Genomic DNA, 25,740 nt, shown 5'->3' with positions numbered 1-25,740 from the left:
ATACACTGTGTCTTTGATGTTAGCATCCAACAAAGTGTGTTATGATTTGCTTTTATTTTAATCTATCTGATATTTGAAAAGTTATTATCAGTATAGAAGTTCTGAGTGGGCAAAGGAATTGTTTTCATTTGGCCTGAGAAGTAAGATCCTGGACTGACTGTGTACTAAGGAAATATGGGGTTGGTTAATTCCCTTAGAATGGCTGAACTTGTCCACAAATGACCAGATGGCACAGCCATTTCTTCAAAAGCAAACAAACAAACTAAAAAAACACAAACTCATCAAACAAATCAGGAAAATGACGTCTGAAGCTGCCTTAGGCCACACTGTCAAGTTAGGAGGCCATTTAAAACCTGTACTTCATTACTTAAACAAAACAAATATCATTAAAATATTTATAAACACAACTAATATGATTATGTTGAAAACAACTACATACATCTTTATTTAAATGAAAATTGCCAATACTACAGCTGTTACATATAAAGGTATTGGCAGAGAGCTCATTTCTGCTAGAGGTTGCTCCAGGTGGGCAGAGTATGAAAAGGGCTGTTGACATAATACTTTAACATTTAAAAATTTGTTGACTTACAGATGTATTATTTACTTGGACTATATTGAAAATCATTTGTAATTGATTATTAACTGTCAAAAATGAACTCAAGCCGATAAGCTAGTCTTTAAGTATAAACTTCCAGTTTTTAGAATAAGGAAATAATTTAGTATTGCATATACTTAATGATATAACTAGTATAATTTGGGATCACTAAGTTATGCAGATTGGAAATTACACTTTATAAGATAATATGGTTAAGATAAGAACTGTTACAATTTTTATCTCACTTTAAGTTTATAAATTAGATGTAGTTGAGTAGTAGATTTTACTTGCCACATATTCTGGTTATAATCTACAGGATTTATAATTCATGTATATATACATATATGAAGGAAATGTATGCCAGGTATGGTGGCCTACAGCTGATTCTAAGCTCTTGAGAGGTTGCGGCAGGAGGGGGAAAGGTGCAGACAAGCTTGGGCTCCATCCCCAGACCCTGTCTCAGAAATACATATATAAACATATCATATATTATGTATAAATATATAAAATACATATACATATATGTGTGCAAATATGTATTTCACATATCCTGTGGACTGACAACAAAGACAATTTCACAGCATTTCCTTTTCTGAATGGTGTATGAAAACAAATCACTAAGGAACCCCAAAGGAACATCACTGTTACCTCTGCACATCTGGGCAGGCGCTAGCTTAGTGGTGACATGGATAAAATTTGGGTTAATACTGACAGTTTCCTGGGAGTAGTAATTATCACTACCATCTACTCCAATGACCCATGCTCACAGATTTAGACAGTAAAATATGACTTCTACAGGAAAACACATAGTAAATTTTTCAGAACACCAGGCCCTAGCTACTGGACTGGAAATTATTATTTTAAAACTGCAAAATTTCTAGTACCAGCCATAACTGAATAAGTTCATTTCCACCTAACTCATATCCTGTTTCTAATTTAAACACACACACACACACACACACACACACACACACACACACACACACACACACACACGCACACACTCTGAAAAGTTAAGAACACCACAAATTGGGAAGAGGTGCCAAGCTTACAGATATGACTCATTCAACAATGAGTCTCTGCATTTGTTTTGTCTGTTTTTGTTCTCTCTTCTTATAACTTTGATTTGAGAGTGAGCCCTGAGCTGTGTGCACAGCAACGGGAAGCAGACAACGAAAACAGCAATAGACACTCTGGGAACTAAGGTCCCTATGGTTTCAGGAACTGGGAACGGGAACCTTGTATCCTTTCTCTTTCCTCTCTTTGGCTTTGTGCTGAGAGCATGTGTGCGTGTGTGAGCACATGGAGAGGATGATGTCTGTGCTCTGGTGGCAGCGACAAAGGTATTTAAGACTGTAAGTCAATATCACACTCACACTTCATAAGGCCAATACACACATACCTGAAATGGGTAGAAATAACACAAGTTTCCAACAAGGAAACCAAAAATGAAATAGTTAATAAAAACCGTATGATCATACAGGTCAAGGTGGGATGAGAAAGTCTGCAGAGCTCTGTGGGACAGAACCAGATGTAACCCTGAACACCAGAAGCCAGACAGAGTGGTGTAAACAGATTTGAATAAATGATGTCGCCAAGACCTCACATTTAATAGAAACAAACCAAAAACCCAATTTACAGAATCAAGAAGCTCACCAAACCTCAAAATGAATAAATTCAAAACAATTCAAGTTCAAACACATGATAACTAGCATAGAGAAGAAACAAGGTCATGAGAACAGTTACAGAAAAACAACTAATTATGGATTTAGAAACTGTGATTGCAATAACCACAGACTTCTCATTAGGACTCATGGAGGGCAGAATGAAAGCTGAACCTACCACTAACAGAATTAGAGCAGTCCTCTGTGTTCAGGCTGTCTGACGCAGCTTTCTGAAGTGTCTCTTGAGAAGTACAAGTCCATCATTCAATGCGTCCTAGCATACCTCATTCCACAAAGACCTACATTCCCTAAATCTTTATCAGGAATTCTCAGCACAGTTATTAAAGTGAGATGCTTGAAGGCAGAAACTAGGTTTCCCAGCATCTGCATTTGTTTCATAAATGGCACGAGTTCAAAATGAATGAATGAGTGACTGCCCTAAAGATGGTCTGAGAACAGAGTGAAAGCACACAAAAAGGGGTAAGAGGTCCTACAGCATTAAGTGGAGCTGACTAAAAAAACAGGAAGAAGGATAGTTTCAAAAAGTACACTGATAAATTTAATAGAATTATTTTGAGATATAACAGCACATTCTAAAAATGTTAAACAGAGTTTTAGTGTTTGCATTCAAATTCTTCATCATGATGCCCTTAATATGTTAGCAGAATGAATCCTTCATAAGCTAACATTAGACCTCCACCTCCCTAGAGTACTCAGAGCCACGCTGCAACAAGGAGTGATGTGAAGGACTGTCACTTAATGCTATAACAGTTTGAACTCTAGACTACTGTTGTCTAAGATGACTAAGACACTGGCATGGATTTTCTCTTTCTGTAACACGAATGAATGAATAAAATGAATGAGATGTCACATCATGAGTTAAATAAAATCTTTGACAATGCTAATTTTGTTTCATAGCAGTTTGCCTCTCTGTTGTTCTGATAAACAACCATGACCCAAAGCCACCTGAGAAGGAAAGAGTTGATTTCAGCTTCTAGCTTCCAGTCTGTCCTGAAGGAACCTCAGGACAGGAACTCAAAGGCAGGAAAAAGCAGAGACCATGTTGGGAGTGCTGTTTACTGCATTGCTTTCTTATACCAGGAAGACCATCTGCTCGGGGCTGGCACCATGGTGGGCTAAGCCTTCACACATCAATCAATAATCAATAATACGTCCCACAGACTTGCCTACAGGTCAATCTGATGGAGGAATTTTCTCAATTGAGGTTCCCTCTTCCCAGAAAATCCAAGCTTGTGTCAGGTTGACAAAAAAACTAAACATCACACTTTCTTAAATAAAACAATTATTTTTCTCTTCTTAAATATTATCCTCTAAACATAACAGGCCCTTTAAAAGAGTGAAAAAAATTATTTACATTTGCTCCACAGGATCCTCATATAAAAGATATACATTATATATATGATATACATGAGCACATGCAGTAATGGCTGTGACCTTCATGGAAATCAATAAACAATTACAAGTAACATGGCGTCAATTTTTTATAATAAATTTTTTTGTTGTTGAAAACTAACTAAATATAAAAATGACCTTCCAAACCCAAACAATATCTCCTTAAGAACTGCAGGTATGTTCAAAACATTGATTTAATAAAGCCATTGAGAAGCATATTGCTCTAGTTAGCTTTCTGTTGCTGTGATAAACACCATGGCCAAAAGCAACTTGGGGAGGAAAGGGTTACAGGTTACTGTCTATAATTGAGGGAAACCAAGGCAGGAAGAGAAGCAGAGACCACAGAGAACACTACTTCCAGGATCGTTTAGCTACCTTCCTTATATAGCCAAGGCCTACCTGCTCACTGAAGGAACCACCTCAGTGGGACAGGCTCCTATATCAATTAGCAAACAAGAAAATGCCCCAGAGACACGCCCAAAAGTCTGTCTGGTGGAAATAATTCCTCAACCGAGGTTCACTCTTCCCAGAAATGTTTAGTTTTGTATTAAGTTGACCAAACCAACCTGTACATACAGACATGCTAAATTCCCCATCGCCGGGCTGTTACTTTCATAAAATATTCATTTAAATGTCCCCAAAATATGAACAATGTAGAAAGACACAACCTGTTTCTTCCTTGATTTTTAACTTCTGCTGGTTTTGAATTTCCTCTTAAACTTTCTAGGAAGGTTAGCTTCATTTTGATAATCCATTTTATTCTTTCAACTCAGACAATAAGGACTTTTGACTTTAGAACTCAATGACAGGGCTGGCTACTTCCTCCTCACCCTTCCCCCTTCCACCCCATAGACTTTAACAGAGTAGCCATGCATATTTTCTATGCGTAAAATTACTGTCTGTGGACTGCCACAGACTAAGGTACATGGAACAAGTTTCTTTTAGTGGCATGGGAAAGCACCACATAAATTCTGTTTTAATGACTAAATTGATAACAGGAGTTGATCAGTTCACCCAAGTGGATGACCAATTGAAAAGAACTTTCCAACATCTAGTTTTAAATGACAATTTCATTAATATCTAATAAAAATTATTTAAAACCCTGAGAAAACTAATCAGTGCATTTTTGTGTACCAAAGGAAATTTATATCTTCAAAAGTCAACAGCAGTATCAAACTGGTATGAGGCTTGCCTCCAGACTTTAACCTAATATCTCTGGCTTTCAGCTAAAGCAGTATGGATTAATTATAGATCGCCGGTTTGAAAAAGTAATGGTGGGGAGATGAATTCTAGATTACAGAATGATGAAGTCATAGACTTGGAATGAATTGTCCTACTTGACATCTTATTTCGTAGATAAGGTAACAGAAACACAAGGAAGTGAAGTATCTGCACAAGGGAGCTGCCAACTAATGGCAGGGTGGATAATAAAAGTCCAATTTTCTGTTTTCTACCTTAGTAATCTTTCTGTCATATAACAATGATGAAAACAGGAATAATAAACATTTATTAGGAACTCCTACTTACTAGACTTAATGCTAGGAATTATTAGCATTAGTACCTTAGAATTATTCATAAATTATCTCTCTTCATCACAACTGCCCTATCAGATAATTCTATATCCCATAATAGCACCAGAATGTGAAGTCAGGTTTGTCACATTGTGAAGACAGGCTATATTATATAGTCAATCATTGGACACATTTAATAGACAAAATCACTAGCTAAAACTTGGAGAGGGAACCATTTGTACAAGCTGTGTAGAGAGGGAAGTCTGAAGAAGACAATGGCTTCACAGCTCTCTCCTCAGGGCACCTAGAGGTAGAGAGTCTAGCTGCAGAAAAGTGACTAATCTTGGGTTTGCAGTTGTAGCTGTTCCCATTACAGCTCTGACTTTGGGCAATTACTTCTCTAAGCTTTATTTCTTAGTTTCTCCATCTGTAATATGAAACATGACATACTCACAGAGTTATTATTAGGGTAAAATAAGAGAATGTATTAAAGCAGGACAATTCTTGGTGGAGTACTCAGTGACAGTTACAGTTTATTTATTTATTTGTTTGTTTTAAGTCATTGTATTTTAACTACTTACAGTTTTGGTTTTCTACCACATCTCCTCAAAGCGCTAAACTAACTTTTAAGAAATATGACCATGTAAAGTGCATACTATACTGGTAATACTTGGTTATAATCAAGAATTGCTCTATGCAAGGGTCTAAGGAGATGCCCAAGGAAGGCACCCACAGAATACTCCTCAGTAGACTTTCTTCAGAAGGTAACTCTACTTTGGCTTCATCTGCTGTAATTGGGTTCTACACCAATCCCCAACTCATGAGAGAAATACCTAAATCTTTCCTTATTCTTTTATTCTAAGAAGATATTATCATCCAAATGAGTATATTTGCTTTGAGCTCTTTATGACCTTGTTGAATACAAATTTAGACAAAAAGACAGACATATTATTTAGAAGTATACTAATAAAATAGATTAAGTTGAACCTACTTCTATATATTTGGAAAAGTGAAACCCATCATTGGCAGTTCCCATTCATTACTATGGACTATTTGCTTGCCTCATATATGTGTACACACGTACACATGTATACACACACACACACACACACACACACACACAACACACACACACACACACACACAGAGCATACCAATAGGTTGAGCTTGAAGTAAGCAAAGAGAGTGATCTGTGATTTTGCAATATTTACAATGCAAGTTTGGGAAGAGGCTAAAGATGTTTCTATCAGCTCCTCCCCGCCACCATTCTTCCCTGTCTTTCCAATTACCTCTTAGCAGAGCCACTGAAGATCCTTACCTACATAAGAAATTGTAGCTAAGTGACTTTAAGAAGGGGATGGGAATTAAGATTTACTATTCTAATCTGTGCCAAGTTCCAACCAATGCTAAGCCGAACCATAAAGAGGCATCAGTTAAGTAGGTAGAAATCCTCAGATAATAATAGAAGTTCTGCTAACACAGCACCTGCAAGATCTCTAGTGCCTTGAAGTACCTATTACATCACAGGCTCTCAGTGACGAGAATGTTTGAAGAAGGAAGACAGTAGTTGCCAGTTAATGTTAATAAATGGTTCTCACAATAGTAGAGCTGTTTGATAGCATTTCCCAGTATCTATGGTATAAATAAATACTCAACATGGCTGATTTAAACTGCCAGTGGATTAACAGTTCTTTATAGGTGAGCAGCTGGCCTTTAGAAGCCTAGTATGAGCTGCCAGCTTGATACTATTACAGAGGATTACAGGAGAGACCAGGAAGTAGTTTTGGCAAGAGCCTTGGGTTCCACACCCTTGGCCTGAGTCTTCACCTTGCTGCCTGTTTTCCAGTAATGTGCTATGTAAAATGGTTGTGATATTTACTCTTCCTTGTCAACTGGAATGGATTTGGAGTCACCTGGGAGACACACCTCTGGGTGTTACTGTGAGGACTTTCCAGAGATTTAACAGAGGAGGGAAGATCCACCTTAAATAGGAGAGGTACCACCCCAAGGACCAGAGTGGGATTTCAAAAATAAGAAGGGAAAAAGAATAAGGAGGAGGAAGGGAGAAAGTAGATGGAACACCAGTATCCATTTCCTGTGGTTTTTGAACACAATGTGGGTGCCATCTCATACCTCTGCTACTATGCTGTTGTTGCCATGACGGACTGACTGTATGTATCCCCTCAAATCATGAGTCAGAAAACCCTTCCTTTCCTGAAGTTGCATTTGTTGTATCAACAAGAAAATAGTTAATTCAATGGCTCTCTCTAATGAGAATTAACAGCCTGAGTTTCAGATCAGATCAGCTCTCCAAATGTCTCACTGCTGACTTCTATCCATTTGGTGTGATAGCAACATGCCAAACTACCATGTGCTTGCTAGGTTCCTCTTCAAGTCTTGAATCACATTCATAGCTACTCTCCAGTGTTTGCTGCTAAATTTCCAGGGTCTCTAATACTCTGGTTCCATTTTCACTGGATCTTATTATTTAATGTTCATACATCTTAACTCTGAACAGCTCCCGTTCCTAGTCTCAACGAGTTTCAGAAGTTCTATATGGTTATAATACTATAAGATGCTCTCTGTTTGTAAGAAAGGCTTTATTCTTCTTTTTTAAAAACATCTGTACTAATTTGGATCACCTACCTAAGGGCCATTACCAGTAAAAATAGCTATGATTCCCAAACACTAGATATTATAAGTATCTCTGCAGCCAAGAAAAAGCTTACTGAGGAAAAAGATGAAATATTCGGAGGCACAATGAGAATACTAATGTTAAATGTTGCTACATTCTCCCAACATTTTCTTACACTCAATTCAGTTGCAGACATGTATTTACCATATTCTGCAGAGAAGAGAAAACATGTCTGATTTGTCAGCTGTTTTTGTTTGATCAATCTTGAAACAGGAAATAAAGTAACTACACTCAAGTTTATGTCAAGGCTCTTACCTGTACATTTGTAGTCAGAGGCTACCCCCTTAAGCATAGCATCAAAGATGGATATTTCCACTCTCTGTTTCCTGTGATGACAACTCAGAAGCAAGGAAGGCTGAGATACAATTAAGTAGAGAAATGGATGGAGCTCGAAGTCACCGGTCCCTCTTCGGCCAGGCTGCCGGACAACAGTGCCGCCAAGTGCTTGTCTAGCAGATGACCGTGTGGACGCATGGAGGCTTTCAAGAGAGAGAACCCTTATTTTTTTCCCTGAAGAATAAGAATTGCTACTGTTTAAGAGATCTTCAGCAGTCACCATGGAAATGCATGCCTGGTTAGGCTGAGCTATATCAGAATCAACTTCTGGCAGGTTTAAAGAATTCTTGCCTGTTTTCCCATCTTCCTTCTGTTCTGGTGATTTGAACTTGGGTAAGGCCACCAAGGAATAGGTCATTAGTGAGATCCTACTTGCAGTAATAAATATGTCGAAGGGAATGAAATTGAGATTTTTCACAATTGATGACTGGTGTGAGGGGCGGGCAATTCGGTGCTGACTGGCACCACTGTACTGCTCTATTTGTACAATTCGGATTTTAACACTGTCACTGCCGATTCCACTGTCCTGAGCACCACTGTATCGGGAAGAAGTTTCAGCTATGGCTCCATCAAATGTATCCATTTTCTTCTGTTCTTGTTTACAGATCTTTAAGAAAAAACAAGCAGGTATGTCAGGTAGTTATACATAAAGTGTCACTAAATGAATAATGTTACTTAAACATGCTGTTTAAAGGCATTTAAAAGGAATTTAGTACAACTTAAAGCCATAACAACCACAAAAACTACATGAAAGTCCACCCCACCCCTAAATCACTTCACAATCCAAGGGAAATCTTTCTTTTTTATTTCTTCTTCTTCTTCTTCTTCTTCTTCTTCTTCTTCTTCTTCTTCTTCTTCTTCTTCTTCTTCTTCTTCTTCTTCTTCTTCCTTCTTCTTCTCCTTTCCTTCTCCTTTCCTTCTCCTTCTTCTTCTTTTTTTTTTTTGAAAAGGCTCTTGCTCCTTGGCCTGGGCTAGCCTGGAACTATACCATACAGGCCAGCCTGAAATTTGCAGCAGTCCTCAGTCTCTCAACAGCCAAGATGCCTGACACCATCTCAAATTCTTGAGAACGAATAACAAGTGTGCATTCAAATGTACTTCTGAGGGTCACTATTTCCCACTTTATATTAATACAACAAATCAGCCTTTAAAAATGTTACCCCAAATAATTACTTTGGTAGTCTTACAATAATCCCCCAAATAATATAGTAAATGATTCCAGCCACCAATCAGGGTTATTGTTAGTGAATACAGGTTCCACCTGGTTGCAAGTTGTACTGTGTTTTTCATCCTTATTATAAAACTCGTTTATAGGATTTTGAGCAGTAAAAAAGGGGGAAAATATAAGAAGCTCAGACTCTGAAGGGCAAAGATCATCAAATTAACATAAATGCATGACATTTAAAAAGATGTTAATTTTTTTTTCCTACAACAGAATTTGGGAGGAAGTAAAGGTGAGTCAATAATTCAGTAAGGAAAGCCTCTGGAAGTAGCTTTTCCCTAATGTCTTCCATTAATGACTCCCTGTGGAGAAGAAAGGACAGGTTGATGGCAGCAGATGGGTAGAATTCCTCTGAGACCTTCAGCTTCTTCTGAGATCCTCTGACTATCTACTGGGCATTGGGCATTTCATTTGCTACTCTTTGAAGTGATACAGACTAATCCATATAAACATGGGGAATCCATAAAAATAAGAAAAAGAAAATAAACCTTCCCTATTCCCACTGCATTAGCAAGTAACATCAACCATATTATTTAACATCTTCAGTTTTTTTTTTCTTTCTGCTACTCAGACTTCATATTGACGAGACAAATTTGAAACCCATTTCTAGACAAGGTATTATCCTTGTAAGTTACTTTGTTTCTGTGGCAGGGTCTTGCTATGTAGCCCACTTGTGGAGCCACACTGGCCCCAACACATACACACAGTCACACAGTCTCTCCTCCTGCCTCAGCCTCATGAGTACCACTTTAAAAGAATCTGTAAAAAGCTGCACAGCATTTCATTTAATGTTAGGAGTAATTTTTTTCATCAATTCCTACACAATTAGAAATTTGGGCTTTTAATTCATGCTAATAAGCGTCTATAATAAATGATAAGAACTTTTAGGACAGGTTCCCAGAAGTCAAACTACAAGGTAAGTAGCATGAACATCTGTTAAGTTACTGAGTATTTCCAAAAGGACTGCACTAGGATTCAAGGCAACTTGTGATAGACAAATATTCCTAAGGCACAGTGTAACTACTAAGTGCTATTTATCAGTTTTTAGATTCCAATTTTACTGGTTAAAAAATATTTTGTCAAATGCTACAAATTATTGTAAGTTGACTTCTTGTGGGCCGCAAGAATATATTATAGAGATTCAGCTGTGTATTAAAGTTATACTTTGACCAACCAACAGTCTGTCAAATGGGAAGCCATTTATCACAGAATATTTGGTATTATACAGCCTTAATATTCAGCTGTGCCTTGCTATGAATATCTTGTGGGCTCAAATATTAACAGACCATTTGGCAAACAGCTAAGCTTCTCAGACTTGCTGAACCTCTAGGTAACTAACCCCTACCCCAAGCCTAGGAGACAAGCAGGCTCCTAGATGCATAGCTTTGTTTCTTCTGCAAATGAAGCTCAGACCATCCCCTTCCTTCAGGCCGAGGGGCATGGCAGAGAGATTGACAGAGGACAATAGAGCTTTCTGCATAACCAGGTACAGTAAGGACTGGAGCAGAATTCCAGAGGAGACACAGAACCACATGGCTAGAGAGAAGGGAGGATACAGATTCTGTAAAGCAGATCTCTTGTAGAGTTTACAAGGGGTAAGGAGCCAGGAAGGATAGATGGAGGATGAGGGAAAAGAGGACGAAGATGAGACAAAAAACATAAGGCTTAGTTATTTCCTAGGGCCTTCAGGGGACAGAAAAAAGTAGGTACAAAGAGGAACTGAGACTCAGGACAGAACTGAAGCTGTACAGAGTTTTGTCCTAAAGGAATAAAGTAAAAGGACAAAAGAGCGTGGTGTACGTAGATTCCTTTCCCAAAGTAGCATCTTCCCCAGGACTTGGAGGGATTTTCTCAGTTATCTACACTGACTACCAAAGACCCATTGTTAAGTGTGAAATAACTAATAATGAAAGATAATGAGTAAACACTTATGAAAAGGTCTTCCAACAACATTTATCTTGATTCTACAGAACCAAGAAACACAAAAACATTATTTGAAACAAAACAATGTATCCCTACTTTTAGAGGCACCATGTTTTCTGAAGTCACCCTATGTATTCTGTGCTCTTGCCCTGACCACAGCACCTCACTGTGCTGGTCACAGCTGGCAAAGAGTCATCCATCAAAACTTTTTCTTCTTGGTGATCTTAGTACTTCACACACGTCTCCTACAGCATAAATTATATGCTTAAATGTTCTGTGGTATTAATACCAGATAGTGTTAGAACAATATGGTTAGATGGTGGACTGCATATAAACCCGAGTTCCCACAAGATTATGGGACTCAAAAGTTGCTGTTTCATTTTGATGTCTTGAGTATGCTAATGCAATGGGTTTGTCACATTTATGTGACATGAGTATAAAGAAGCCTATTGTACTGTCAGTCACATAAAAGTACAATATATTGCACACATCATGCTGTACAGTATACGACACTTGATTAAGTGACTTCACCACTGTTTTCATTATACTACATTTTGTATCCTTATTTTAGTGTGTGCTCCTGCTTACAGAAAGATTTATGGTAAACAACACACTCTTGTGCCCACAGTAGCATTCTACATCTTGTGTTTACTACTTTTCTTGATTGCATTACTTTCTCTTATATTGGTTAATCATGCCCCAAAACAATGGGCTATTACACAGACACACAAACACATTCAAACTACATGTACGGCAGGCTATACCATCCAGCCTGCTATACATTCCTACTCCACATTCACACAGATATGAGAGTGTCTAATGGCACATACACTTCTCAGAGTATTGTTATAGATAGGGATAGTGATGTATAGTTCTATATGGGCTTTGGAGTCAGACAAATCTGAGACCAAGCCCAACACTCTCTAATTATAGGACTTTGGACAAAATTGCAAACCTCTCTAAGGATATGCATAAAATAGAGTTAATTATGCCTCACAGAGTAGGTGTGAAGATCCAGAAATGCAGTCTACCTCATAATGTATCTGGCACACAGGAAATTCCCTAAACTGGGTAGCTGCTATAGATCTGGAGCTTTTACCAGGTGAAGAACGCTAGATGATAGGATCTCTTCCACTGCATACGTAGGAGTAGATGCCCAACACACTGAAGATCCACAAGTGTGCAGTGATAACTGTTCTTCCTATCTAGTAGGAAAACAAACCACCTGGCAGACTGAATTAAGGACTGTTAAGATGCAAATACACGTGTAGGAGACTTCTCAGTACGAACTCACTCCTGACGCCTGTGGGCTCTGCGTCCTCCACACTGTGAACTGAGCACGGTGTGGGCAATCCTCTTAGTCTCTGGATGGATACCTTCTCACACTGGAGCACTAGTGTGCAAGGCTGAGACAACACCGAACGAGGTGAGGTACTGAATGTAAGAATAAAGTACTTGATACAGGGTAAGTTAAAACAACCCCGTCTTTATAAAAAATGTCTACAATCTCTCTGGGTGCAGATTAACTCTCTCCTTTCCATGCTGTTTAACTTCCCACCCTATATTATGTCTCAGAGATTGTGAACAAGTGTGTTTATTGTTTGCTACATATTGTTACATATTATATACACTGTATTTCCTAAGTGCTATCATCTTTTGAGGAGAAAGTATTGCTATTCCCATCTTACAGCTGAACAAACTGAGGCTAAAGGAGATTACTCAATAGGTCATTGAAGAGAAAGCTGGCAGTTTGTTAGTAAAAGGGAAGGAACACCTTGTTAATATTCTTGGAATACATGAACAAATAGACTTGATTTAGGAACTAAGTAAAAATAAAGTCATTTGTTTTCAAGATAAAAGATTAATTTTAAAGCATTGTGTCACTATGTCAAGATTTTCAAAAAGACCTCCAAATACATTGCCAATTACAAAATTTCAAATAACATTCGAAAAAGTAATATAAGTACTTAAGTAATCCACATTTTGAGGCCCTATACACTAAGTTCTATATAGTTTAAGTAAATCTGCAGGTTGGGCTCCATGGCAAACCCCAACCAAGAATAAGCTATTTTTGTGTCTCAATCAGGAAAGTCAGCTGCAATTTCATACCCGAGGCTGCAGTGTTTATGCACGCAGAATTTGCTTCTGATTTACAGATAAATGTTTAAAATCTCCTCTCCCCTAGAACAGTGTTCCTGTAAGTGTTCCTATAGGTGTTGACCGTAGGGAAAGGGAAGGGAAGGGAGTGTCCCGTTCACATGGAGAGTCGCACATCAGGATCTAGCACATGTCACTGAGCCTGGCAGGGGCAAAGCGGCAGCCATCCACCCAGGACACTCGGGTTACTGAACACAAGTTGCACAGTAGCTCATTCTACTCACTACTGACCAGAATGGAATTTGAATCAGTGACCGGGAGACAAAAGACTGGCTCTCTTTGGAAGAAAAGGAGATAAATTTCTCAGTCCTAGAAAACTATTCCTTAAAATGGGAACTCTAGTTAAAAGCCTGGATTTCCTCCATTTTTCCAAACTTCCAAATTATTTTAGCACCATGATAAGGTGGCTATTGAGACATGTTTGGAAATCCACCAGTTCATCCAGCTCGTTGTAGATTTACCTATCTAGCTGAGGAAGTTCTGGTCCACTATGAAGAACCACTTTACGATTCATTGTATGTATTGGGTCTTAAATTTGTGCATCACCAAATTTACCATTCCTCTGAGAGAAACAAAAAGTTCACAGTGTAATTAGTCTCAAGATAGCTTTTGCTTTGTACTGTTGAATGTGACTAAGTTTTCAAAAACAGCAGTCTCTGTGTGCAGCGGGGGAGTGGACTGTGGATCTCTGGGCAGCACTGTTACCTCAGCTCTTCTACTCTCTACCTAACTTATTTAAAATGGACAATAAAAGTTTTCTTTAATTAGCTACTGGTGTGCATTAACATGATCATGATTAAACCATAAAAACCAACTGTACATAACTCTGGTCCCCTGTTCCATATGTTTTGAATTATTCTGTTTGAAAATGTACTTTGCGTCCCTTTTAAAAGTTCGACCTTCTGCTTTCAGAGAATTAAATGCATATTACTGTAGTGAAGAAGATAATGTTTCAGACCTCCAGGCATATATTAAACACACTGGCAGCACTTGAGACAAAATGCTTTACTTATTAGATACTTCCTATTCTAAACAGTGTCATCAAAGGCTAAAAACAAAATCCATATAAAAGCTGCACAATGCTTCCACACAGAACCTGTGCCAAAATCCCCGTACTTTCCAACTAATGAGGAAAGGATGTGTACTCTTAACATATGAATGTAAGATTTTCCAAGCATTCACTTTAGGAAACTAGACTATTGATTCCATATGGGTTATGTTAAATGAAACTGTATTGGTAAAATAACCTTTAAGATATCTGGCATGATAACAATAATTAAACAATATTCCAAAGACTAAAACAAAAGGGAATTTGGTTCCACAATGACTAATTAAAATAAAATGAAAAAACACAGCATGCTATCCATCAAGATAAATTGTTATTGTTTAAGAACTTTTAAAAATACTGTTAAAATATACTTTTAGATAAAATCTGAAAGAGATGGAAAAATGTTTGTGGCTTAAAAATGGATAGTGTGGTGAGGAAAACAGTATAGGGCTCTGAAATTTTATGTGGAGATAACAGCTTTAAAGCCTGGAGCACAACCAGATGGTCCTGAACTCCCAGGAATTCTACAGTTTCACTATCAGTGGGTTTCAACATAAGAAGGTTTTCAATAGCTAGGAAAACATGTCATGCTGACAGTTTACTTCGAAGATGACTGAAGCGCATTTCCCCATCCTTTCACAGCTATCCATTAACAGACAATGAGCACCGTGGAGACAGTGCTGAAAGCTGGAGCGGAGAAGAGAACTGGAGCTAGCTCCTCTTCTTAAGGGAGCGAGATAGGTAGGTTTCCCAGTGCAGCCTGGGCTGTTGAGACTCACGGTGCTCAGGAGACGGGACTCAAAGCACACTGGGTAAGGGGACAACATCAAAGAAGGAAGTAGAGCGATTGCTCCTTGTTTTAATTAGATACTTGTCAGTGGTATTGTAGAACAGAAAAGATAAGATGGGTTGAAGCTTCTTCTTAGGTAGTGTCAGCATTTTAACAATCCCACTGGAAGCAGCCCTAGGCAGGTGTGGTGGTACATTAGTGCATTCCTGACATCTAGAAGACAGGGATAGGAACAGTATGAGTGTGAAACCAGAATGGAAGTTGAGACTCTGTTTCACACAAAACCCAAACCAAAATCAACACACACACACACACACACACACACACCCTGGCTTGATGAACACAAATGCTATAAAAACATGTTCAAATATTTTATATGAAGAAATGTGTGGAAAGCAAACTCTTGAGTATTGTCAAAGACTATAATAAATTCTGCTTTGATGGAAGACAATGAAGGGAAATTCAGCTTTCATTCCAATGTATCACTTCGCATTACTGCTTTCCATTTCTGTGTCTAATGGGCACTATATGGCAAGCAGAAGCACGTCCAGAACTTAGCCAGGTGAGGTGCACACACCTGTGCTTCTGCCTTATGGTAACCAGGCACGTGGAACAACAGTGACACATCCCTCAGCAGGCAACAGTCAGACTCTGACCTTGATCAAAGTAGCTTTTTCCAATTATGAGTTCATTTTCCACATCTTATAAATTATAAAAAAGTCAAGTGTAAAACCACAGAATCAAAGTTTCAACCACATCTGTGTATCACTGTGACATGTACCCTAATTTTACTGCCCTGACTAAAACTTAGCAGTGCTTCAAACAAGTAAACATCATGTCTGCCTTACAAAATCAAATACAGTTAAAAGGGAGGAGTGGTTATAGCATACTGAAATTACAAATCAGAGTATTTATAAACTTGAAAAACTCACGTGCTTCATTATCTAAATATTTATGGAATGGTATGGCATGCTGGGGCTGGAAGAGGTTGTTACTGGACTTTAATACAAAGACTGCCCACATTGGAGAGTTTATGTAAATAGCAAATTATATTAATTTTATCAAGAAACAAGAGAATAATTTTATACTTCCAAATTTTCAGTATCATAGATCAGAAAATATTACAGTGAATTACTATTTCAACTCAGTGATATGTTAGGTAACATTTATCTTAGTGTATAAAATATTTGTGTGATACTGGGGATTGAACCCAGGACCTCACACACACTAGGCAAAGTGCTCTACCACTGAGAATAGAATAAGTGGACTTTCACATGAAAAACTTCCTTCAATGAGCCCAGTCAATGGTATTTTTTTATTTAAAAGGAACTTAAGCTCGGGGTGGTAGTACATGCCTGCTATCCCAGCCTTTGAAAGGTAAAGGCAAGAGGATTCAGAGTTCAAAGTCATCTCAGATCTTTCAGCAAGTTCTAGGACAGCCTATGGGCTACAGGAGACTCTGGGTTGAACTACAACAAAACTGAAACTTAGTAAAGAATCAAGATATAAACTTGAGTATTACAGAGTATAACAAAACAAAGGTTTTTAACGCTTCATTTTCTCCAAGTGAAATGTCACACAACATCCCACACAATGTATCTGTCCCAGATAATGACAAGAAAGTTTTCTCAATAATGAGGTAATTATGCCAAAATGCAGCACAAATGATACTCACTACCACCCAACAGACAGAACAGTGACGAGCACGGTAGTCTCAGTTTTCCCTTTCACCAAGGGGCATTCCCAGTTCTTTGAAGTAGTATTACTGGCCACCCATGCCTGCTTTGTATCAGTTTAAATCATCACATTTCACAACACTGTTGTGAGGCAGCTCAGTCAGGTTGAGTGTTATTGCAGTGTGTATTCTAAATACGTCGTAAATTAGGGAAGGGGGCCAGGCCTATACTTAGATCATAATTGGTGTTGTTTCAAAATGATAGACCAGAAAAAGAAAGAAAGAAAGGATGTATAGCCCATGCACAGGGGCAGAGGTCACCCAACATCTACCTGTTATGCCTGTTCCTTTACATACAAGCTTTCATAGCATAAACTCATTTTCAGAGATTCCTAAGCTCATGAAAACAAATTAGTACAAAGAAAAACTTTGCATTACAGAGTTTGAACTCAAGGCCAGCCCTTATTATCATCTCTCTATACCTCTCACATGTATAGTGAATCAGAATAGGTTGGTCATTGCTCCAGAATATATTATACCCTGGGTTTTAAGTCTTATTTGTTTTCTTTTCTTTTCTTTTCTTTTCTTTTTCTTTAATGAACTCGTGTTTTAAGAAAACAAAACCCCACATTCTGGGCACCTTAACACAGATGGGTTTGTATCAGGAACAACCTGGCTCAGAAAGGATCATGATGCTAATTCTTTAAAAGTGGCTACTGTTCGGACAAGGTATCTATTCTTTCTGCTGATAAAATCTAAAGCTCCTTCCACTGATGTCAATGTGGAAACCATTTTGTCCCATGGCTGCTTAAAGATCTGCACTAGGATTAAGTCAGCTGCAAGTGCTCATTATGTCAGGCTTTACAATGGTGTCTGAGTTGGAGTCTGTTTCTCATAGAATGTTACTCAGAGACTGACTGAGATTGGCTCCTTATAGCTGGTCTGATTTTACTAGAAACAACTGTATCACATCAGCTACTCTCATAAATTTGCTTTAAGATGGAATCAGCCATAACCCTGAAGCAGATGAAAGTTTACTGAGCCCATGCACTCTCTGTAAGAGTCAAACAAAAGTATGTGTTTAGCTTCTGCAGCAATGTAGGAGACTGGCTGAACTTGAAGAAATATCTACCATGAAACTGTATATAAATTCTTATTTGATGATCATGTGAATCACATAAGTCTTTAAAGAAATTACACAATTCACAGAAATGAAGCAAAAAATGAGCATGCTTTAAACCAAATCTCTCCCAATATGCAGAATAAGTTGAGCCTATGCACAGTTAATTTTATCTAGCAGTAGGCAAGCACACCTGGCAGAAGACTTTTGTCTATTTCCCAAATAAACTTGGTTCAGTTAAGCCCAGATCTTTAAAGTAGCTCAACCCTCAGTGTTCTGTTCTCTTCCTGACACACTGAAACGCACCTTGTAATTGCAAACCAAAGGATCACTTGCACACCTCACTGGCTACCCTAACTTCCTAACAGCACATCCAATGTGAACTGAACTAAGACCACATGTTTTCCTCTGTCTTATATTATTGATACTTTGAAAAGAATAATGTAAAAGTCCTGAAGTGAAAGGCAGCCAAGATGAGAGAACATTTACATTCTACTGCCAACTCTACTGCATTAGAAAGTGCTCCTAACTTCTTTGCCTTTCCATGAAAACTACAACTATACTTCTCCATACAATGTGACTGTATTTGAATCAGGTAAAAAGTTTAAAAAAAAAAAAAAAAAAAAAAAAAACAACAGCTCTACTCAGCTTAATCCAGATTACCAGGAAGTTTTCATTGTGTGGTGTACTTTAAGTAGTAAAAAAGAATTTTTTTTAAGATTTATTTGTTTATTTTGTATACAGCATGTATGACGATAGGTCAGAAGAGGGTGCCAGATCTCATTACAGATGGTTGTGAGCCACCATGTGGTTGCTGGGAATTGAACTCAGGACCTCTGGAAGAGGAGTCTGTGCTCATAACCTCTGAGCCATCTCTCCAGCGCCCCCCTTTTTTTTGACAGTTAAAATTTTAATAAGGTAATTTTCTGCATAGTTATTTATAAAGAAAATTTGACATGTACCTTAAGTTTGGACATTTGTCATGTGGGACTTCTTTAACAACAGTGAAAAGTTTCATTCCCCTACCATTAAGAGATGAAAAAAAAAAAAAAAAAGTCCTACACTGGCTAACCATCTCTCCCAAGTAGCTGGAGTCACAGAAAGCCTGGCTCAACCGAATTTCGCATTGTCACCGAAAGTTCCGTTTGGATGTTGCATGATCAATGCCAGAAACAAAATATTTTGGTATGTTATTTTCAAATGCTCTTTTCCTATAACATCACCTTCCCATCTCACCTTTCCATTATTTACTCCTTCCCAAAGGCTAAAACATAAAATATACCACAAGGGCCCTCATCAAATTATAAATACTAGCCCCAGGAGAATAAAAGGTCCATGAAAATAAAGTTTGTGGTCCCCTCCCAAGTTATCAGCAGCACCTGAAACAATATTTGTTACAGAGTTCATTAATATCTAATGAATGACTCATAAAGGGATCAAATGGACCAAATCATTTACAAAGAACTCATTTGGTCACTCAGAGGGTAGTTCAAGTGGAAGTTAGCACTTGCCTTCTTGCTAAAAATGCTTTCTGTACACATCTGAACCAAGACTGGAAGAAGGAAGGATTCAAACCTAAGCTGAAGGAAGCTTATAAACAAATTTAAGAGCAGGCAAAGTATCTAGAAAAGCACAAGGCCCTGTAGCTCAAAGGGTAGATGATTGAGAATAATGGAAGACAAAGTTGGAAAGATGGCACCAAACAAGACTCTCGACAGCAGGTTTAAAAATGTCAACTCTTTATTTGATGCCACTCAGGCTCGCAGCAGGGCCCCTTGGGCATGCCATTCAGCATGGCCAAAGGCACTTAGTAAAGCAGAGATTCTAGGGCCTTGTGTCAGACATCTGCATCAGTGATGAATACCCAGCAACTTTCATGCACACTACTGCTTGGAAAACACTGTTCCACGTGAGGAAGAACTAGAAAAACTCCCTAAGCAAACCAATCACAGGACAGTGCTCCAGAAAGTGGTGATTGTGTGCAGGGCAGCAGATAATGACAGAATATGGATAATGTACCCACTCTCTGAGACTTCCTCTTTTAAAATCAATCAATCAATCAATCAGTCAATCAATCTCTCCCTCTTGCTCTCCTCTCTCCTTCTCCCTCTCCTTAACACAAATGTAGAGTTCAGAAGAAAGCTTGTAACATTTGTTCTTTCCTTTCACCATGTGAGTCCAGAGCTTGAAGAGCATCGGGCAGCAGCACCTTTCCCTACTAAGCAATTCCTCAGCTCAAGGGTGCTGTGGGATGTCTTTCTCTATAATGTGAATATGTGTTGCTTTGATTGGTTGATAAATAGAGCCGTTTGGCCTATGGCAAGGCAGCTCAGAGACAGGCAAGAAATCCAGGAGAGAGACAGGAAGAAAGGCAGAGGTGGAAGAGATGCATTCCTGCAAGCCAGGCAGGACACAGGAAAATGTCTGACTACACTAGGCTGCCCAACGTGGTGGCTTGACTTCCACCTAAAACTTGAGAGAACTTTAAAAAAAAAGATTCTAAAATGCCAGCCTGTGGGCTTGAGCTACCTTATGGTGGGTTTGCGGAGTGTGGGCTTGAACTGCAGCACAGTAGATTCCTGCCACAGTACACAGAGGCATCTCCAAGCTGTGCAGTGTGCTGCATGGATTTAGCTTTTGCTAGTACAGACAGAAGACAACAACAACAAAAAGGTTTCAGGGCTACATGCTGCTGGATGGAGGCATAGACACACTACCTCCCAGAGTCAGTGGACAGCATGGCTCCTAGAGCTGGTGGTGAATTACCTCCGTAATGTTGAAAAGCTGAAATGGGCAGAGTCAGCAGCCAAGGCTGCCTTTATTCCTAAACACACAGTTTAGCAGTTTAAAAATCTCTCGTGGTCAGAGAAAGATTATAGATTTACAATAAGTCAGATTCAAATGGAATAAACCTCTAAACAGTTTACAGTGTGTGTAAAAATGTACGTAGGCTTGGAAGAGAAAGGAAAAGGAGTATTATCAGTATACTGTCAAAGAGACAGTAAAAATAATATAAAAAATAAGCCACATGAAGATGGAAAACACACGGAGAGTCCAGATTATATTGTCTTTGGGATTTTTAACCGCAGAAAGACACTGATTGTAAAGGCTGCTGAGTTAAACCAATATATAAATTTTAAAGGTGTCTTGACTTCAAATTTATGTCTAAGGATATGTTGCTTTGGAAAACAGGGTCTGCTTTTGTTTCCACAGAAGATGAGAAGCTGTGGATTGCTTCTAGGCTAATACGGTGTAATTATCCAAGTTCCTCTGAGAGGTCTCCAGAAGATCCAACATCTAGAACAGCTTCAAGGCAACGGGCTCAGAGAATACAGCATCACAGACTACTCCAGTCAGGATTTAACCATAATTCTTAATTTTCTCAGGATCCCCATAAGATTACCAGCACCCCCTTCAGCAGAAAGTAGTAGGAGAAGTTATACCCAAATTCCCAAAATATTGTTTATAAATGTTTATTTTTATTTAAAGGGGTTGATTATAAATACAATCTCTTTCAAAAGAAGAAAGGGGGATATTATAGATATGACAGGATAAATAGTATAAAATTGTTTAAAAAATGTTTTACATTGCTATAAATTTTAGTTTACTGATACAAATTTAAAGTTAATTTTGTTATACTGCATGCATATTTCTACTCTTGTTTAAGGTATTATGTCTATGTAACTTATTTAAATTGTAATGGATAATAAAGAAATACAGATTAATAATTAGTCTTCTATGATAGTCAAACTTATAGTCATGTTACTTAAGTTTTCTAGGTATACATAGATCTATTTCATTTAGGTAGATAATCTTTACACACTTCAAAGACCTACAAAATATGGCATTTAAAATGTTTTAAAAGCTTAGACTTTCTGGACAATGAGACACATCTGCTCCTGGCAGCACTGATTTACTTCAAAGAGAAAGATGGGCTTCGAAGGCACTCTATATGGCGTTAATCTTCTTCTTGACAAAAACAGCCATTTGAGCAAGAAACTGCTCTTGCCTAGACTGCAGATAATATGTTGTATAAACTTTTGACATGCAGGACCCATAGGAGAATGACCACTGAATTTGCCAAAATGCGGTGAAATGTTTCCTCAGATTCCTGCTTTGCAGAGGATACTGCCAGACATTCTATAGGACACAGGGTAAAATGACAAAGTGACTCTAAGCCTATAGGCTAAAGATGGATGCCCCAATGTTTCAGAGAAACTTTGGATGACAGTCCAGACAGGCAGCTGTTTCTGTCATTCTAGATTTTTGAAGTTGCTTACAATGCTCTTCCTGTTTACTTAGGTAATATTATATCCTTCAGGGGTCTTTGATGTAGTTGAAGACTAAATAGTTATAATTACAATTTTTCCTTGTTTATGATAAAAGATAAATTAGATACTAAGGGATTCTTTATTGACCCAGTACTCACAACTCTTCTGCTTCGAATTTCAAATCCCCATTCTAGGACTTCATGCTCATTCCATCTGCTTCTGTGTTATCATTTATCTTGTTCACCCAGCCTGGATTATTTTCCCTCTGAAAAGTTCTTGTCCTCTGTGAAGCCTAGCCTCCTTTGGCCCACAGAACTGTCTCTCCTATAAATGGGTAGGACATGTGATCTCTATTACTTTGCTGGCAAGCAGCATACAGTACCTTCTATTGCAATTTTCTTCTAATGCTGATACTTTCTCTCTTAATTAGATTACTGGCTTTGGGCGTTTAGGAATATGCTGTGTATATGTATGTAAACCATGTGCATAAACATGTACAGGATAGGTATCTGCAGATGGGCTAATAATTGTGATTAAGATGGTAACAATGATGACCTAATTGGTTCCTGGGTAGTCTCTGAAGCAACAGTATCAAATTCACAGGTAATATTTACTAGACACTTAGCAAGAACTTGGCTCTTTTTTTTTATCTTATCATATATATAAACCCTATAAAGTATATACTATTATTTTCCACATTCTAAGATAAAAAAAAAAGAGGTCCCAAAATATAAAGTAATTTAATCAAAATCAGAGTCTTAATAGGTAATGATATTAGGATTTGAATATCTACATCCAGTCTATAATTCAATTGAAACCAAAATCTATAGTGTCTGTTTTCCAGAATCTTACTTTTTACCCTGATTCAAAAAACTTTTATACATTGTTGTTAATGTATGTCTTTCTACTAAATGGCAAAATCAATAATTGTAGGTACATAAAAAAATCTTATTTGCTACCACACACACAATGCTGGATGTAGACACAACAAATGAAAGAAAAAGAATAGGAGAGATGCGTAGATGAGCAAAGCAAGGAGTTAAGTAGGAGGACTGGAGGGAGCCAGGGAGTATTTAATTGCTTTGGATTCCAGGGAGATGGCTCTCAAAAGAAAACCTTTCTAGTTATATGGATCTATTTTAACATGTAGAAAAAAAAGACATTTACAAGGTACTGGACTCAGGTGCATGATGTTTGAAAATGACTATGTTCAAGAACAGAAATCCAGCTTGGGAGTTTAAAGTACAGAACCAGGGAGCTGAATGAATGAATGAATGAATGAATGAATGATTGAGTTCCATTGTTTCTATTAATTCATACCTGTGTGCCGCTATGTGAGGAAAACAGGATTTGTTTACAGCTTTTGTTTGTGTAGGTAGAAATAAAATGAAATGATGTAGGTCAAGTTCAAATGCTCAGCTCAGTGCACAAGAATCAAGTTTGTTAGAGTAGGAAGATGACATGGAACTTATTGATGTGAGAAAATTTTAAACAATCCCCACCCCGCTCCATCTCTCTTTTTTTTTTTTTCTTCTAAGAACAACTTGCCGGGCTTGGTGGTAGACATCATTAATCCCAGCAGTGGGGAGTCAGAGGCAGGTAGATCTCTGAGTTCCAAGCCAGCCAGGTTTGTTACACAGAGAAATCCTGTCTTGGAAAAAGAAAGGAAGAAAGAAAGAAAGAAAGGAGGGAGGGAGGGAGGGAGGGAGGGAGGGAGGGAGGGAGGGAGGGAGAGAGAGAGAGAGAGAGAGAGAGAGAGAGAGAGAGAGAGAGAGAGAGAGAGAGAGAGAGAGAGAGAGAAACCCGGGAAGAAACTATTTCAAAGAACAACTTATGGGGTGATGATTTGAGATGTTGATAGCAAAAGGATGATTGATGGATAACATGTAAAAGATAAAAGTAAGACAGCTACAAAGCAGTTGTGTCATCCTTGTGCATACAGGTACATTAAGAACAACAAAGTCGGGCTGGAGAGATGGCTCAGAGGTTGGTTAGGAGCACTGGCTGTTCTTCCAAAGGTCCTGAGTTCAATTCCCAGCAACCACATGGTGGCTCACAACCATCTAGAATGAGATTTGGTGCCCTCTTCTGGTCTGAAAGGATATGTGCAAGCAGAACACTGTATACATAATAAATAAATCTTTTTTTTTTTAAAAAAAAAAGAACAACAAAGTCAATGCCACAGGTCAGCCACCCTCAGTGTATATATTAGTATCAATGTTGTTGTTACTGTTATTGAGGCAGGTGTTGCAGATTATTTGTTTACACTGTGAAGAACTCTGCCAAAGTGCCTTCTGCTTGGTTTAATAACAAGCGAATGACCAATAGCTAGGAAGGAAGAGGTTAGGCGGGATTTCTGAAGACAGAGAGGACTCTGGGAAGAAGAAAGGTGGAGTTGTTAGCCAGACACAGACAGGAGACAGGAAGTGTAAGATGGAAGAGAGGTAATGCCACATGGCAGAACATAGATTAAAAAATACAGGTTAATTTAAGTGATAAGAGCTAGTTGAGACAAGACTAAAGGACAAGCTTCCATAATTAATAACTCTCCATAGCATTATCTGTAAGCTGATGGTCTAAGAAAAATCTGTCTGCATTTGGTGTCTAATGTGAGGCACATATGCAGAGCCCACTGCTGTGTATGAGTACAGTCACAGAAAAAAAGAGTATAAAAATAATAAAGTCTTTTAAGAAAGACTTTAGTCTAAAGTAATAAGACTAAAGTAATATAAAAACAATAAAGCACATAAGAATGGGAAATACACAGGGTCTTCGGATCCTATATGGTACTATGAATTTTTAAATGCTCATGTAAAAAAAAAAAATAGCTGCTGAGAAACAATGGATTATGGAAACGGCTAAATTAAACCAACCAATATATTTAAAGAATGTTTTCACTTCAGAATAGAAGCCAAAAAATATGTTGTGTTGGGGGAGAGGTTATGCCTTTGCTTCCACAGGAAACAAAAAGTTATGATTCTCTTCAAAATTAATGAAGATCAAATTTGATTGGGAAAGATCTCCTGAAAATCTTGACTACAAACATAAAAAAGCCAGGAAAGACTGCAGGACAGGTGGTGTGTGTGCTGATCCTTTGCATGGGAACAGGAGGAGACATGGAAAACCTTGTTGGCTGCAGAATCCTCATGACTTATTATTACATGCCATCCTTTCATATGGCATAGATAGAGGTTTGGTTGTACAGTCCAAACTTATAAAGTTAACAGATTTCTTTTACCTGACCAAACATAGAACAATCACCTTTAACTGACTTGTGCACATTGCACATTCCATACTTGTATTAATGCAGGTATGTA

The 25,740-nt window shown here is 38.1% G+C and overlaps 1 protein-coding gene across 4 annotated transcripts in view; it reads right to left on the bottom strand.

Annotated features, from left to right (window-relative positions):
* The window catches only part of Vps13b (vacuolar protein sorting 13 homolog B), a 527,154-nt gene that overhangs the window by 182,122 nt on the left and 319,292 nt on the right, over nt 1-25,740 (bottom strand). For all 4 annotated transcript variants that reach the window (XM_028884474.1, XM_028884475.1, XM_028884476.1 and 1 more), the window contains one exon: nt 8,137-8,824. In XM_028884474.1, the coding sequence (XP_028740307.1) occupies nt 8,137-8,824 (688 nt within the window). The remainder of the gene's footprint in view (nt 1-8,136; nt 8,825-25,740) is intronic.

The sequence above is a fragment of the Peromyscus leucopus genome, chromosome 20 (assembly GCF_004664715.2).
Source record: "Peromyscus leucopus breed LL Stock chromosome 20, UCI_PerLeu_2.1, whole genome shotgun sequence".
NCBI lineage: Eukaryota > Metazoa > Chordata > Mammalia > Rodentia > Cricetidae > Peromyscus > Peromyscus leucopus.
The sequence above is the reverse complement of the archived record's forward strand: the minus strand, read 5'-3'. Positions and strand labels throughout refer to the sequence as shown.